Raw genomic sequence first — 17,877 nt, forward strand, 5'->3', positions numbered from 1 at the left:
ATAATTTATTTGTGGGCTATGAGCGTCACAGTGCACTGCTAACAATAAGTACCTTATAAATATATTCCGTAGAACACTACAGCACAGAAAACAGGCCATTTGGCCCTTCTAGTCTGTGCCAAAACATTATTCCGCTGGTCTCATTGACCTGCATCCAGTCCATAACCCTCCAGACCTCTCCCATCCACGTACCTATCTAGTTTATTCTTAAAACTTAAGAGTGAGCCCGCATTTACCATGTCAGATGGCAGCTCGTTCCACAGTCCCAGCACTGAGTGAAGATGTTCCCCCTAAACCGTTCCCCCTTTCACCCTAAAGCCATGTCCTCTTGTATTTATCTCTCCTAATCTAAGTCCTATAGTTAGGTGGCCAGAACTGTAGACAATACTCCAAATTTGGCCTCACCAATGTCTTATACAACCTCCCCATAACATCCCAACTCCTTTTCTCAAGACTTTGATATATGAATGCCAGGATGCCAAAAGCCTTCTTTACAACCCTGTCTACCTGTGACGCCACTTTCAGGGAATTATGTATCTGAACTCCCAGACCTTTGTTCCTCCGCACTCCTCAGTGCCCTACTATTTACTGTGTATGTCCTACCTTGATTTGTCCTTCCAAAATGCAACACCTTATATTTGTCTGTATTAAATTTCATCTGCCATTTTCTGGCCCATTTTTCCAGTTGGTCCAGATCCCTCTGCAAGCTTTGAAAGCCTTGCTGTCCACAACGCCTCCAATCTTAGTGTCATCAGCAAACTTGCTGATCCAATTTACCACATTATCTAGATCATTTATATAGACAACAAACAACAATGGTCCCAGCACAGATTCTTGAGACACACCACTAGTCACAGGCCTCCAGTCTGATCTGCAATCATCCACTACCACTCTGTCTTCTCCCACACAGCCAATTTTGAATCCAGTTTACAACCTCTCCATGGATACCTAGTGTCTGAACCTTCTGAACTAACCTCCCATGTGGGACCTTGTCAAAGGCCTTACTAAAGTCCATGTAGACAACATCTATAGCCTTTCCTTCATCTATTTTCTCAGTAACCTCCTCAAAAAAAACTCTGCAAGATTCATTAAACACGATCTACCATGCACAAAGCTATGCTGACTATCCTTAATCAGCCCTTGGCTGTCCAAATACTTGTATATCTAATCTCTCAGAACACCTTCCAATAACTTATCTATTATTTATGTCAGGCTCACCAGCCTGTAATTTTAAAACCGCAAACAACAGGAATTCTGCAGATGCTGGAAGTTCAAGCAACACACATAAAAGTTGCTGGTGAACGCAGCAGGCCAGGCAGCATCTCTAGGAAGAGGTGCAGTCGACGTTTCAGGCCGAGACCCTTCGTCAGGACCCTGTCCATCCTAGAGATGCTGCCTGGCCTGCTGCGTTCACCAGCAACTTTTATGTGTGTTGTCCAGCCTGTAATTACCTGGTTTACTTTTGGAGCCTTTTTTAAATAACGGAACAACATGAGCTACCCTCCGATCCTCCAGCACCATATCCGTGGCTAAGGGCATTTTAAATATTTCTGCCAGGGTCCCTGCAATTTCTACACTAGTCTGTCTCAAGGTCCGAGGAAATATCATGTCAGGCCTGGGGGATTTATCTACCTTTATTCGCTGCAAGGCAGCAAGCACCTCCTCCTCTTTAATCTCTACATGTTCCATGACACTGCTGCTTGTTTCCCTACCTTCCATATACGCTATACTAGTTTCTTGAGTAAATACTGATGCAAAAAAAAGGTTTAAGATCTTCCCCATCTCATGAGGCTCCACATGTAGACAACCACTTTGATCTTCTAGGGGACCAATTTTGTCCCTTTTTCTCTTAATGTAGAAACCCTTCGGGTTTACCTTCACATTATCTGCCAAAGCAACCTCATGTGTTCTTTTTGTCTTCCTAATTTCCTTCTTTAGTATTTTCTTACATTTTCTGTACTCTTCAAGTATTGCATTTTTCCCTTGTTGCCTATACCTCTCTTTCTTAACCAGATCGCCAGTATCCCTTGAAAACCAAGGTTCCCTATGCCTGTTAACTTTGCCTTTAATCCTGGCAGGAACATGCAAACCCTGCACTCTCAAAATTTTGCCTTTGAATGCCTTCCACATACTGAACACATCCTTGCCAGAAAACAACTTATCCCAGTCCACCCTTCCTAGATCCTTTCTCATTTCCTCAAATTTGGCCCCTCTCCAGTTTAGACCCTTAACTCGAGGACCAGACCTATCCTTATCCATAATTAACTTAAAACTAATGACATCATGGTCACTGGACCCAAAATGTTCGCATATGCATACGTTTGTCACCTGACCTGTCTGGTTCCCTAATAGGAGATCAAGTGTTGCATCCTCTCTCGTTGGTACATATAGATTTAGAAAACTTTCCTGAACACATTTGACAAACTCCACACCATCTAACCCTTTCACAGTGTGGGAGTCCCAGTCAATATGTGGAAAGTTAAAATCCCGTACTATTACAACTTACTGTTTCTTACATCGATCTGCTATCTTTCTACAGATTTGCTCCTCCAATTCTTTGACTATTGGGCAGTCTATTATACAACCCTACTAGTGTGGTCACCCCTTTCCCGTTCATCAGCTCCACCCATATGGACTGCCCTGTCTACGCACAGCTGTGATATTCTCCCTGACTAATAATGCCACTCCTTCCCTTTTTTCACATCTGAAACAACAGAACCCCAGAACATTAAGCTGCCAGTCCTGCCCCTCCTGCAACCAAGTCCCACCAATAGCAATAATGTTGTAATCCCACGTGTCAATCCACACCCTAAGCTCATCTGCCTTACCTACATTGAAATAGATGCACCTGAGAACATTTCTATCATGTTCAAACCTTTGGTTACTGTCTACACATGCAGTCCTCACGTGACCTTTATCCTCCTCCACCTCACTATCTGCTCTAACGATTCCCCTCCCCTGCAAATCTAGTTTAAACCCCCCTGAGCAGAACTAGCAAACCTTCCCACAAGGATGTTAGTCCCCCTCCAATTCAGGTGCAAACCATCCCGTCGGAACATGTCCCATCTTCCCTGGAACAAAGCCCAATTGTCTAGAAACATGAAGCCCTCCCCTCCTGCACCACCTCCTTAGCCATGTATTTAGCTGCATTATCTTCCTATTTCTAGCCTTACTAGCACTTGGCACGGGTAGCGATCCTGAGATTGCAACCCTGGAGGTCCTGTCCTTCAATTTTGCACCTAACTCCCTATACTCTTTGCAGGACCTCCTCCTCCTTCCTATCCACTTCATTGGTCCCTACGTGGACCACGACATCTAGCTGCTCACCCTCCCTCCTGAGAATACCGAGAACTCGATCTGAGATATCACGGACCCTGGCAACAGGGAGGCAACAGACCATCTGGGATTCTCGATCTCTTCCACAGAACCTCTTATCTGTCCCCCTAACTGTCAAATCCCCTATCACTACTACTCTCCTCTTTTTCCTCCTTCCTTTCTGAGCTGAGGGTCCAGTTTCGGTGCCAGAGACATGACCTCTACAACTTGTCCCTGGTAGGTCGTCCCCACCAACAGTATCCAAAATGCTATACTTATTATTGATAGGAACAGCCACAGGGGTGCTCTGCTCATTCTGTCTACTCCCCTGCCCTCTCCTGACAGTCACCTAGCTTCCTGCCTCCTGACTTTTAGGTGTGACTATCTCCCTGAAACTCCTGTCTATTTCTGCCTCTACCTCACAAATGATCCGAAGTTCATCCAGCTTCAGCTCCATTTCCCTAGCTCAGTTTGTCAAGAGCTGCAGCTGGATGCACCTTTTACAGGTGTAGTCATCAGGGACGATTGTGCTGTCCCTGACTTCCCACATACTGCATACGGAGCACTCAACTGCCCTAACTGCTGCCTCCATTACCTACTCCTAAATTTATTAGAGTAATTAAAGGAGCTTACTCAGCCTCAGCCTCAGCCTCAGCCTCAGCCTCAGCCTCAGCCTCAGCCTCAGCCCTCCTACCCTGAGCCACTCACACACTGGCCACTCCTCTTCAGTTACCCCTCCTTTTATTTGTCTCTGCCAATTATCTCAAGCACTCACTCCCTCTAATCAACTAATCAACACTCTGTTTAACCCTTCAGTTGCCCTCCACGCTTCTTTTTAAAGCACACTCACCTCATCTGCTTCCGAGCACTCAGCGCTCTCCGGAGCCCCTCGCTCCTCCTCCTGCCGTGACCGTTCCTCGATCACACCGTCCTCATTCTTCTGAACTCCAGAGCCATCAACACTCCTTGTACATTAATCCTTTCATTTCTGGGATCGTTCTCGTGAACCTCCTCTGGACTTTCTACAATTCCAGCCCATCCTGGATAAGGGGCCAAGAACTGCTCTCAATCTCCAAGTGCAGTCTGACCAACGCTCTATAAGGCCTCAACATTACATCGTTGCTTTTATATTCTAGTCCTCTCGAAATGAATTGCCTACCTTACCACAGGCTCAAGGTGTAAGTCAACTGTTATGGAATCGTACATGAGGACTCCCCACTCCAGTTGCTTCTCATTCTGATTCTTCTCCCCACTGCAGAACATTTTCATATGTATTCACAAAGGAAACAGGAAAAGTTGGAGAACTTGGTGAAGAAGAAGGTGAAATAAATAGGAGGAATTTCATCCCTTAGTGACCTAAAAGGTGGATAATTCCCCAGGACGAGATAAGATTTTTCTTAAACTGCTACAGGAGATTTCTGCAGCTGTAGCAGAGATTTTTAATTCTTCACTGGATACAAGGAAGATGACTAGAGGACAGCAATTTTTTTTTTACCTCTTTTTCCCCTTTTCTAGGAAGTGCGGAAGAAAAAAAAGACTGAGAATTGCAGGCCTGTGAGCCTAGTGTCATTCGTAGGGAAGTTATGGGGATGCAATTGAGGGACAGGATTAATGATCACTTTGAGGGGCAGGGAGTAATCCGATAGCAGATCTTGTCTGGAGTCAGGTCCTAAGGAGTATTGAGGAACAGTTTGACAATTGCTGTGCAAATCCAAAATTCCTGAAGATGGCAGTACAGGTAGATTGTGATTTTTTTTTAAAAAGGCATATGGGAATGCTGGCCTTCAGTAGTTGGGGCAATGAATACAAGAATGGAAGGATGTTGTACAAACTTTTTAAAACCTTGGTCAGAGCTTTTGGAGTACTTCATGCATTTCTGGTCACCACATCAGAGGAAAGATGTGATGCTACACCAGATGGAGCAGAGCAGATTCACTGGAATGGAAGTGTCTCAATTATGAGGAGAATATGGATCCATTCTCCCTGGAGTGGAGGTGGTTAAGTATACAGAATTGAGGGATATGGATAAGGTAGAATTCAGGAAACTTTCCCCATACCAGATGTAAATAAAATTAGAGCATAGGAGTTTAGAGTAGGGGGTAAGGGGGGAGGGTCAGGTCTGGAGGGGAACCTTCTTTCACCAGGGGGTGGTGAATAACTGAAATACACTGTCAGAGTGATGAAAGCAGTCATTGACCTCATTTAAGAAGTGTCTAAACCAATGGTTTCAAAACTCCTTTGGGTTACTGCCCCTTGGCCCCCAGACCACATCCCATGCCCTATCTCTCTTTTTGGCCATTACATTAAAACTATAAAGAATTTTGATTTATGGTGCACAGAGAAAGAAAATAGGAACTGTAAATTCAAAGTAATGACAAATAATTTCAAAAGTGATTCAAAGCTACAGATAAAATTCTTTAGTTACAGTGAGAACAATTTTCATCAATTTTAGAGCATACATTAGTAGTCCAACATTACTTAATTGCCTTTTCACCTTTCAATGAGAAGGACAGGCTTGGTGCAGTGATATCAGCTTCTTAATGTCAGGCTGAATGTCACTCAGGAGTCTCAGATCCCCACATTCAGTAATTTGCAATCTGTGTCATTGCTTTGAAAGAAGTTGGGTGATTGTACTCAAACTGCGCTCCACTAAATATGTTGGAAAGATAATAAAGAACATCTTGACCTGTTGCATAGTGCAGGATAGCAACCAGAGATTTATTTCTGCAATCAAAACACTTTTTTTTATCTCAGTCATTTTGCAGTGATATCAGTTTTTCTTCCTTCCTGTTAATTCCTCATTACAAATGTTCAGGAATGGGTTTATTACTCAATCTGGAATTTGAATTGAGAGAAGATCCTGAAATCTCTCTTGTAAGTCTTTATGCAGTTCATCCAGGTGGGCACACAACACTTGAAAATCATTATCTGATATCTGTTCTTTCTCTTCCAACTCAGAAGTTCAGGAATTGGAAAAGGTCACGACACCCAGTGTTGCACTTATATCGGTCTAAACTTGGACAGAAATGTGGAGACAACTGATTTGACTCTGATCCATATAATTTCCTTACAACTGAAGATTGATTCCATTAAACTTAGTGAATAACTGACAAATCAGCAATGTCATGCTTAATTTTCTTGAGTGATTACTAAATGAAGCATTTGAGTCTTCAAAGAGTTTTATCACAATTTCAAAAAGCACATAAAAGCATCTCAGGCAGCTTGATCTTGAGAGCCTTCTGAGTTCTGTGTGTAACAGCAAGTGTGCAGACTGTTCATCATTCTCAATACAAAGCTCTCAATAGTCAAGAATTGAGAGTATGGGACTTGATTTTATGTACCACATTGATAGCATTATTTAATGATCTGAGCCACTAATCACTTGGGTTTTTTGCATCAACGTGTCTGTGAATTACACAGTGAATGGTACAATTTTTTAAAGAAAGTAATAACCCCACGGTGGCATCCTTTCATTGATGGTGCCCCATCTGTTGCAAAAGCAAGAATGTTGGTGAGCAGAACTTGCTTCTCTTTGAAAATTTGTTCAACAACTCGAAATATTGACTCCCCCTTTGTATCTGTTTCTAATCCCCTTGCAAATAACTCTTGACCCATTGCTTTCGTCTTTTAAGAACAAACAATCAAGAAGCAAGGTTCTGATGACTGACAAAGTTAATTCATCCAACTGCAGAGCAAATTCTGTTGTCCAAAGTTTGTTGCACTATGTGTCTTCATATTCTCAGTCATTTCATATATTCATTTTTGAACAGAGTTGTCACCAAGCAGAATCACTTTAATTGGTTGGTCTGGTGGTTTATGCAAAACCGTACTGAGAACTTCCCCTACTGCTGGCAAAATCAGTTTTCCAATTGTATGGGGTTTTCACTTTTTAGCAATGAGCATTGAAATGTTGTATGAAATGTTTTTTATTGTGAAGTGCTGCAAACATGTTTTGAGGTGTTTTAATTTCTGAAAGTTTTCACAAAGTAACTGAAAATTAGCCACATTCTTGTTTGCTTTATTAAATGTTCAAGGAGTCTGGGTGGTTTTGTTGCATCATGTGGGCGGGGGGGGAAGAAAAACTTTCACATTACAGACAGATTGGCTGCAGCTGGTGAATTTTTGCTGATATAAATCCATATTTTAGATACTCAACACTATATAATATCTACACTTTTTTGTTTGGTCTGCCTCTGTCATTTTTGTTATGGATTAATGACCACAGTCAATCGCCTATTGCTTACAACCAGTCTAAGTGCTGCAATCAACAAAGGGGAAAGGCTATGATGTCATCATAGCTGAGGCAAAATCTAACCATGCCTGAAGGTACATAAAGTGGGACAGCGATATATTAGCGTAGAGAAATGTGGTCAAGAGCATTTGGAAGGACAGATTCTGAATTTTATCCCATTGAGCACCATACCCAAATTCAGAGGAATTGCATCAGTCCATGATTAGAGTATTGGATTCATACTACCTAACACTATACTACAGTAGTGAAGGGCAATAATGCATGGGCCAACCCCAGAAATAAGTTTCTTCAGTCCAATGTAAGTCTGAGAAACAACACCTCAAATTCTCGAAACATTGCAGCTTTCAGAATTCCATATCACTTTCTATATTTACAGATAAAGGATACAAACAGGGAAAAAAAAGCAATTATGTTCCATTCATAACTTGCTACAGTGGCTTCACCACTCCTGTATCTTGAAATTATGACCAAACTTTAATATTAAAGGAATATGATTAACAGATTGTACATCATTGTTTTGAAAAAGATGTCACAGGAAACAATACTGAGCCAAAGTCTGTCTAAGGAAAGGAAACTTATTCACTTTCCAGCTGACAATGAAAGAGAGTCTGTTAAAATGATTAAGTGAATGACTGGATTTTTTTTAACAATATTTCTTGTTTTTCTGTAAAGGAACTACATTTGTATAGAAGAATCCATTTAAACACTACAGTTTACAAGAAGCCAAACTCTTTATGGAGGTAAGAACAGTTTAAGAAAATAACGTGAATATTGCATTTTATGTACCTCAATGATGCTTTTACAAAATTCTTAATTTTTAGAGAGGAAGACCAAGCTCATAAAATTTAAATAAGTCATTTTTTTGGAGGTGGTCTTTTTGCAGCAGTCTATTTCTTTCCACTTTTCATTCGAGAATTTTGGGTTCAAGTTCCTTCTGGCAAGGAGTATAACTCCAGATTGAAATTTAAATGTAGCACTGAGCTCCATATCTTTATGGGTGCATTCTTGTAGAAGTTAAACATTTAAAGATTCCTGTCACTCCTAGTGTTTTGCTCAACACTTATGCTTTGACCACCACTTAATCAAAGTTTATGGGGAGGTACTATGTACAAATTAGTTGTTCCACTTCCCACGTTATAATGGCAAAATACTTAGAGTCCTGAGGCAGTGAAATGCACTTCATAAAATTTATCTCACTTCCAACATTCCAGTCAAAGTTGGCTTGCTGAGTTAATTTATTTAGAGATACAAGGTGGAAGAGTCCCTTTGAACTGTGCTGATTTAACCCTAGCCTAATCATGGAACAGTTTACAATGACCAATTAACCTACTAACCAATACGTCTGGACTGTGGGCGGAAACCGAAGCACCCAGAGGAAACTCACGCATTCCAATACATATTCCTTACAGAGGACACCAGGATCGAATTCTGACACTCTGACCTGTAATACTGTCGTGCTAACCATTTTGCTATCCCTCTGAGGTACTTGGAACTTTTATGTCTTGGTGTTGGCGTTCTGAATTTTGTATAAAAATTAATGCCTCAGGATATTATGCTATTCACATTTAACTATAAATGAAAATATTTAAGTTGTATTTTTTTGATATGAGACCAACATCATTTATCACCTATTCCCAGTGATCCTGAGAGGGGGTAGTGAAGGCAGTCCTACAATGTTGGGTATTGTCTTCAAGCATTTAGACTTAATGATGATGAAGAAATTATGGTGTGTTTCCAGATGGGCACCTTCAAGGGTAAAGCTGTAGACACAGTGTTCCATGTGTGTTAGTCTATAGGCCCAGAAAATGTGACCTCTTGATTGTAAATGGGGGAAATACCAAGGGTATGATTGAAGAGAACTGCAATTGTCCTGGGAGATGCACCAGGCATTGCTACTTAGAACAGTATATTATTCCAGGTAGGTTCCATAGGCACTTTGAGATTTGGTCATGAGTATGAGGAAAGATTAAAAAGATTAGTGAATATGGATCTTCAATGAGGTGGTAACCACAAGTGATAGAATTCCAGAATTAGTTTGATGGCGGTGTTGTCCATCAATATTTGTCTGAAAACATTTGACAACATTTCTAGACAAAACAGTTGTAGTTTTGACTCGATCCCATGGGACTTCTGTTTCCAAACTGCTTTATTAACTTGTGCAAATACTGACATTCATTAAGTGTTGATTGCTTTCACTATCACTGTTGACATGTACCTAGATGTGGGGTAGTCACCTTCCTTGCAATCTTTGGAGCTGTTACTGTGAATTCCTCAAAGTATCTTCATATTTTTCACGCAAGCTGGATGCCCTCTGTTTTCTTTAGCCAGTTCGAAGACTACTTGTCCATCCTGTTCTCCTAACTTTCTCACTTATCTCCTCTCCTGACTTAGACACTATCTATTGGCTATCTCACTATCTCAAGACTGAAAGAAGCTGCAGAGGGTTGTAAATCTAGTCAGCTCCATCTTGGGTACTAGCCTTCAAAGTACATAAGAACATAAGAAATAGGAGCAGGAGTAGGCCATCCGGCCCATCGAGCCTGCCCCGCCATTCAAAAAGACCATGACTGATCTGTCCGTAAACCCAGCTTCATCTAGCTGCCTTTTCCCCATAACCCTTAATTCCCTTACTATGTAAAAACCTATCTAACTGTTTCTTAAATATATTTAGTGAGGAAGCCTCAACTGCTTCCCTGGCCAGAGAATTTCACAGATTCACCACTCTGGGAAAAATAGTTTCTCCTCATCTCTGTCCTAAATCTTCTCCCCTGAATCTTGAGGCAATGTCCCCTAGTTCTAGTCTCACCGACCAATGGAAACAACTTTCCTACTTCTACCTTATCTATCCCTTTCAAAATTTTGTATGTTTCTATAAGATCCCCTCTCATTCTTCTGAACTCCAGAGAGTATAGTCCCAGGCGACTCAATCTCTTCTCATGGTTAACCCCTTCATCTCTGGAATCAACCTGGTGAACCTCCTCTGCACTGCCTCCAAAGCCAGTTTATCCTTCCTCATGTATGGAGACCAGAACTGCACACAGTACTCCAGGTGCGGCCTCACCAGTTCCCTGTATAGCTGCAGCATGACTTCCCTGCACTTGAATTCAATCCATCTAGCAATGAAGGCCTTGTTGTCTTCCAACCGGCCGGGACCTGCCCAGAGTCTAGAGAATTTTGGTAAATGATTACCAATGCGTCTACTATAACCTCCGCCAATCCCCTCAGCACCCTGGGATGCATCCCATTTGGACCAGGGGACTTATCTACCTTCAGGCCCTCTAGTTTGCTCATCACTATCTCTTTAGTGACAGTGATTTTATCGAGGTCCTCACCTCCCATTTTGTCCATAACATCATTCTTTGTCATATTAGGTGTGTCCTCCACCATGAAGACCGACACAAAATAGTCGTTCAATGCCTCAGCCATTTCCTTATCAGCCAATATCAATTTCCCCTTCTCGTAATCCAAGGGACCTAGGTTGAGTTTAGCCACCCTCTTCCGCTTTATATATTTATAAAAACTTTTGCTATGTTTTTATATTTTGTGCTAATTTACTTTCATATTCTATCTTTCCTTTCCTTATTTCTTGTTTAGTTGTTCTTTGTTGCTTTTTAAAGTTTTCCCAATCCTCCAGACTCCCCCTACTCTTTGTGACTTTGTACGCATGAGCTTTTAATTTGATACTATCTTTTATTTCCTTAGTTATCCAAGGGTGGCTCTCCCCACACTTACTGTCCTTACTTTTGACTGGAATATACTTTTATTGAGCACTGTGAAAAATCTCTTTGAAAGTATTCCACTGTTCAACTGTCCTATCAAAAAGCCTGTACTCCCAATCCACATTAGCCAACTCCTCCCTCATCCTGTTGTAGTCTCCCTTGTTTAAGCATAATACACTAGTTTTAGATCTAATTATGTCGTCCTCCATCTGTATGCAAAATTCAATCATACAATGATCACTCTTTCCAAGAGGATCCTCGACTACAAGATCGCTAATCTTACCTGTTTCATTGCACAGGACTAGATCTAAGATGGCATTTTCCCTTGTAGGTTCACTAACATGCTGCTCAAGAAAGCCATCACAGATGCATTCTATGAAGTCCTCCTCAAGACTTCCTTGACCAACCGATTCACCCAATCCATGTGGAAGTTAAAATCGCTCATGACAACTGCCGTTCCATTCTTACAAGCCTCAGTTATTTCTTGGTTAATCGCCTCTGCCACTGCAATATTCTTATTAGGTGGCCTATAGACAACTCCCACCGGTGATTTTTTTGTTTCCCCTTCACTATTCTCAATCTCTACCCAGATGGACTCAACATTCTGCTCCGTAGATCTTATATCACCTCTCACAATCACCCTGATCTCATCCTTAATTAAGAGCGTCACTCCACCTCCCTTGCCTTCCTGCCTATCTTTCCGTATTACCTGATACCCTTGGATATGTAATTCCCAGTCACCTCCACCTTGCAACCAGGTTTCTGTAATGGCCACTAAATCATATGCCTTGGTACTGATCTGTGCCACAAGTTCACTAACCTTGTTTCTGATACTACGGGCATTTAGATAAAGTGCCCTTATACTCATTGTCCTTTTAGAATCTAGTGACCTATGCGATTTTTGCTTTTTACTTTTATCACTCTACTGTTACTTTTTTTCTTCACTAACTCTAGCTTTGGTCTCTGCATCACTTCCCTCTTTTCTGTGTGGGTTCCCATCCCCCTGCCATATTAGTTTAAAACCTCCCCAACAGCACTAGCAAACAATCTCCCTAGGACGTTGATCCTGGCCCTGCCCAGATGTAGACCGTCTGGATGGTACTGGTCCTACCTCCCCCAGAAACGGTTCCAATGCCCCAAGAATCTGAAACCCTCCCTCCTGCACCACCGCTCAAGCCACATATTCATTCTAGCTATCCTGCTATTCCAACTCTGGCTAGCACGTGGCATCGGTAATAATCCTGAGATTATTACCTTTGAGGTCCTACTCTTTATCCCCTAGCTCCCTAAATTCAGCTTGTAGGACCTCATCCCGCTTTCTTTCTATATCGTTAGTACCTACATGCACCACGACAGCAGGCTGCTCACCCTCTCCTTTCAGAAGTACCCAGGACATCTTCAGGGAGCAGTGTCTCAGAAAGGCAGCATCCATTATTAAGGACCTCCAGCCCTTTTCTCACTGTTGCCATCAGGTAGGAAGTACAGAAACACTCTCAGCAATTCAGGAAGAACTTCTTCCTCTCTGCCATCCAATTCCTAAATGGACATTGAACCTTTGGACACTACCTCACCTTCTTTTAATATACAGTATTTTTTTTTCTCTTCTATAATGTATTGCATCGAACTGCTGCTGCTAAGTTAACAAATTTCATGTCACATGCCGCTGATAATAAACCTGATTCTGATTCTGGCTATACTGCCCATTAGCTATCCATTCATTTCAAATGCACTTGACAAGTGGATACATCTGTTCTATGTGTACTGCTGCCTATTTGAGGTCATTCCTCCATTTTTGTAGTTTTGAGTGCAAACTCTTCAACTCAACCAAGCAGAGGCAAAATATGCTGGGAAAATGTGAGGAATGTTTGTTTTTAACATGGGTGCGGTGGTATATCTGTAAAGCTGGTGGAAAAAGCTGTCTTTCCAAAGGGACTGAGCATGGATTTAAGAGAAAGTAATTTACAGGATATTGAGAAAACAACAGGAGCCGTTTGACTAGATTGCTCTAGGAAAAAGGTAGTCTATAATTAGTAAATCGTCCATTGCTGATATTTGTATTCCAATTGATTTCAAATCTATATAATCTAATTCCAACTAAAACCTACCAGTCTTTGTAGCATCACTTCCCTCTTCCCCTCTAAAACAGGTGCTGATTGACCTATGGAGTTCTTCCAGCATGCTGTTTTTAGTTGCTTTTGCATATGTATGGTTGCATTTGAAGTTGTATTACAAGTTCAATCATATAATTGTATTAGTCATGTAAGTATTTTCAGCATTCTGATGGATCCAGGGCTATGTTACGCAAACAAGCCTTGAGATTGTTAATAGCCAGATAGCAATGTGCTCAATTGGGGTTGGCTGCAATTGTCACAGACTTGATCTGTACTCTGGTTTCCATGGCAGAGTTTTGTTGGATATTGTTTTGATGAAAACCATTAACTGGGGGCAAACAACTGAATATGCCAAATTGTTTTTGCCCTTTCACCTTGTGAATCTAGCTGTCAGTAATTAATTTGAGAAAACTGTTTTCAAAGATAATATTTTTGAATTGAGTTTTGAAATAAAAGCAGAGATTTGGCTAAACCTTTTAAATCACTGGTGTACTATTGTATCAAATTTTGGGGACTTTTTGGGAGACGATCATTGTTTTGGAGAGTGTATTTTGTACCTTTACTGGAATAACAGGGTTGAAAAACCTAGTAATGTGGATCTAGTAGAGAAGCTGCAATACTTTTTCTGAGCAGATTGAAGTGTTTCAAAGTGGACTGTTTTGTCAAATAAGTTGTTTCCATTAGCAGAGAACCTATAAATACAATATAATCAATGTAGTTATCAAAAACAAAAGCTGAAATTAGTTTTTGTATTGTATAATGGTGTTATTTCCGACTATACTTCACCATGTGGTATATTGTGGATGTGGTATATTTGGATTTTCAGAAGGCTTTTGACAAGGTCCCACACAGGAGATTAGTGTGCAAACTTAAAGCACACGGTATTGGGGGTAAGGTATTGGCGTGGGTGGAGAGTTGGTTAGCAGACAGGAAGCAAAGAGTGGGAATAAACGGGACCTTTTCAGAATGGCAGGCGGTGACTAGTGGGGTACTGCAAGGCTCAGTGCTGGGACCCCAGTTGTTTACAATATATATTAATGACTTGGATGAGGGAATTAAATGCAGCATCTCCAAGTTTGCGGATGACACAAAGCTGGGTGGCAGTGTTAGCTGTGAGGAGGATGCTAAGAGGATGCAGGGTGACTTGGATAGGTTGGGTGAGTGGGCAAATTCATGGCAGATGCAATTTAATGTGGATAAATGTGAAGTTATCCACCTTGGTGGCAAAAATAGGAAAACAGATTATTATCTGAATGGTGGCCGATTAGGAAAAGGGGAGGTGCAACGAGACCTGGGTGTCATTATATACCAGTCATTGAAAGTGGGCATGCAGGTACAGCAGGCGGTGAAAAAGGCGAATGGTATGCTGGCATTTATAGCGAGAGGATTTGAGTACAGGAGCAGGGAGGTACTACTGCAGTTGTACAAGGCCTTGGTGAGACCACACCTGGAGTATTGTGTGCAGTTTTGGTCCCCTATTCTGAGGAAAGACATCCTTGCCATAGAGGGAGTACAGAGAAGGTTCACCAGATTGATTCCTGGGATGGCAGGACTTTCATATGAAGAAAGACTGGATGAACTGGGCTTGTACTCGTTGGAATTTAGAAGATTGAGGGGGGATCTGATTGAAACGTATAAGATCCTAAAGGGATTGGACAGGCTAGATGCAGGAAGATTGTTCCCGATGTTGGGGAAGTCCAGAACGAGGGGTCACAGTTTGAGGATAGAGGGGAAGCCTTTTAGAACCGAGATTAGGAAAAACTTCTTCACACAGAGAGTGGTGAATCTGTGGAATTCTCTGCCACAGGAAACAGTTGAGGCCAGTTCATTGGCTATATTTAAGAGGGAGTTAGATATGGCCCTTGTGGCTACGGGGGTCAGGGGGTATGGAGGGAAGGCTGGGGCGGTGTTCTGAGTTGGATGATCAGCCATGATCATAATAAATGGCGATGCAGGCTCGAAGGGCCGAATGGCCTACTCCTGCACCTATTTTCTATGTTTCTATTTTAAAAAAAGGTGATGAAAACATTAACTTTGAGAAGAAAATGGGACAAAAATTGAAATGGGTAAATTGTAGGGCTATATGGAAAAGGTATAGAGATGAGGAATTTCTTTTGCTGGGGGTAGTGAATATGGAATTCATTGCTACAGACGGCTGTGGAGGCCAAGACACTGGGCATATTTAAAATGGAGTGTGACAGGCTCTTGTTTAGTCAGGCTGTCAGCGATTGTGGGGAGAAGGCAGCAGAATGGGGTTGAGAGGGATAATAAATCCACCATGATGGAATTGTGGAGCAAGATCCAAAGGCTGAATGGCCTAATTCTGCTCTGCTTACATGTCTTAGGGTGGAACTGGTGCCATAAGTTGAATGATGCTGCATCCTGTATTTTTTTTATTCTGAACACTTATTTGATAATATCATGGTAAATGCAGCAGTCTGATTGCATCACATTTAAGATAAACTTAAGATGTTGATTTTTTTCACAAGTTTGGAATATTTGGTTCAACAATGTTTTTAATGTAGAAGCCTATAATGCAGGTTATTTTGTTTTAGAACTCCAACCAGACTTGTATACACCTCTAGGAGTAAACACTGTTGTAACCAGGTGCAGAGTGACAAGCTGCATAAAGACCCCTACACACTAGCTCAGAAAGATTTGAAGAATCTATATGATGAAATCAAACAGGTAAGTTAGTCTAACAGTTTGATTTTAAGAAATGGATGGACTTAGAATTGTTTCACAACTGAATTATACAAGTTCTTTTCATAAGCTGTTTTATTTTCCTTTTTGAACATGAAGACTGATTTGAAGGTTCGACAGCAAGAATGGATAAGTTTTTCAAGTAATTGTGCAGTTACGACGAGAAGGGCAATACTTTCAGGGAAAGATGTTTAATTTTCAATAAAAATCGAAAATTTGTTTGAAGCAAAAGAAACTGAATAATACAAACCCATACTCATTGCGTAATCTTGGAACAATTGTTGTACATTTTGATGGCAGCATATTGAAGTTAGTGAGGCAATTCAATTACTACACATCCTTGTCAACTGACCTGACCTGAGGGTGCTATTGAGACATGGCATTCATTTCTTGATTTACAGAAGTGTTGCATTCCAGGAGAATGTTTCATTAAACTTAAATTTGTGAGCTTAAAAAGGCATTTTCCATTAGTTTCAAAGTAAAAGCTGTCCAGAGTATAAGAATGTCAGAAAAGTACTTGGTGTATTGACATTACATTACACAAGCGATATAACATTAACAATTTACTCTTACAACGATTTGCATATTGTACCCTTTCAGAGTATTTAAAAGGTACAAGGTCTTGACAGAGCACTTGCATCCTCTTTGTGAAATGGGGTGATAATCGTGGAATAAAGATTTGCTTCTTTATGACGTAAATGATTTTTTTTCTCCCAGACAGATGTAATTTTTTGGAAGTAAAAGGTAGTCAGAAGCAGAATCATTTTTGAGGAAAAATTTTGATGAGCAAGAAAACCAGCAGATCCCAGAGTTTTGCTGTAATCTGTAGTGTGGGCTTTGGGGGAGCTTTCATGAGAAGAGTGAATAGCAACATTGGGTATTTGTATCTTAAATGAATGCTCTCATTAACTAAAGACATGCATGACTGCAGAGGAAGCTGAATGGCAAGTAAGGCATCTGACAGAATTAAAATTCATGGGATCCACAAATGTTTGGATTCAGAATTGGCTGCCCATAGAAAACAGAGGGCAATGGTGAATGGAATTTATTCTGGCTGGAGTCCGTAACTAGTAGGATTCCCAGGGATCTATACTGGGACTTCTAGTGTTTGTAATCATATATAAGTGCCATGGATGAAAAAGTAGGTGGATAGATTAAATTTGCAGATGATAAAAAGATTGGTATTGTGGATAGCATATAGATTTGCTAAATGATATAACTGTAGAGATAAGTGCAGATATGGGTGGATGAATGGCTGATGCTTTCTGACGTAGCCATTTATGAGGTGTTGCTCTTCAAAAGATCAAATGCAAAGGGACACTTCAGCATTAATGGCAGGACCTTAATGGATCCCAGATGGATCTAGGATCTAAATTCATAGCTCACTGAAAGTGGCTGAACAGGTTAAAATGGTGGTAAAGAAGGCATATGGCATTCCTGCCTTTGTTAGCCAACACATTGAATTTAAGTTGTAGTTGTGTTGAAGCTTTGTGAAGGTCTGATTCGGCTGTATCTGGAGTTTTGCATTCTATTCTGGTTGCCCCATTATAGAAAAGTTGTGGGTAAAGGGTGCAGAAAACAGTGACTAGGATGTTGCTTGAGGTTATGTGCTATGAGGAGAGGTTAGACAAACTTTTTTGAGAGGCTGAAGGAAGACTGATAGACATTTGTAAGATTGAGGCATAAATAGATCGCCGGTGCATTTTTTTCTAGGGTTGAAATGTCTAATACTACATTTAATGTAGTATTTAAGGTGATAAGTTTATATTTATAGTGG

General features: G+C 41.0%; 1 protein-coding gene across 1 annotated transcript in view; it reads left to right on the forward strand.

The window, feature by feature from the left end:
• pdss1 (prenyl (decaprenyl) diphosphate synthase, subunit 1) overlaps positions 1-17,877 on the forward strand; it is a 40,259-nt gene that overhangs the window by 580 nt on the left and 21,802 nt on the right. Inside the window, exons 2-3 of the mRNA XM_072253873.1 lie at positions 8,240-8,307; positions 15,953-16,085. Of these exons, the coding sequence (XP_072109974.1) occupies positions 8,240-8,307; positions 15,953-16,085 (201 nt within the window). The remainder of the gene's footprint in view (positions 1-8,239; positions 8,308-15,952; positions 16,086-17,877) is intronic.

This window comes from Mobula birostris, chromosome 3 (assembly GCF_030028105.1).
Source record: "Mobula birostris isolate sMobBir1 chromosome 3, sMobBir1.hap1, whole genome shotgun sequence".
In the NCBI taxonomy this organism is placed as follows: domain Eukaryota; kingdom Metazoa; phylum Chordata; class Chondrichthyes; order Myliobatiformes; family Myliobatidae; genus Mobula; species Mobula birostris.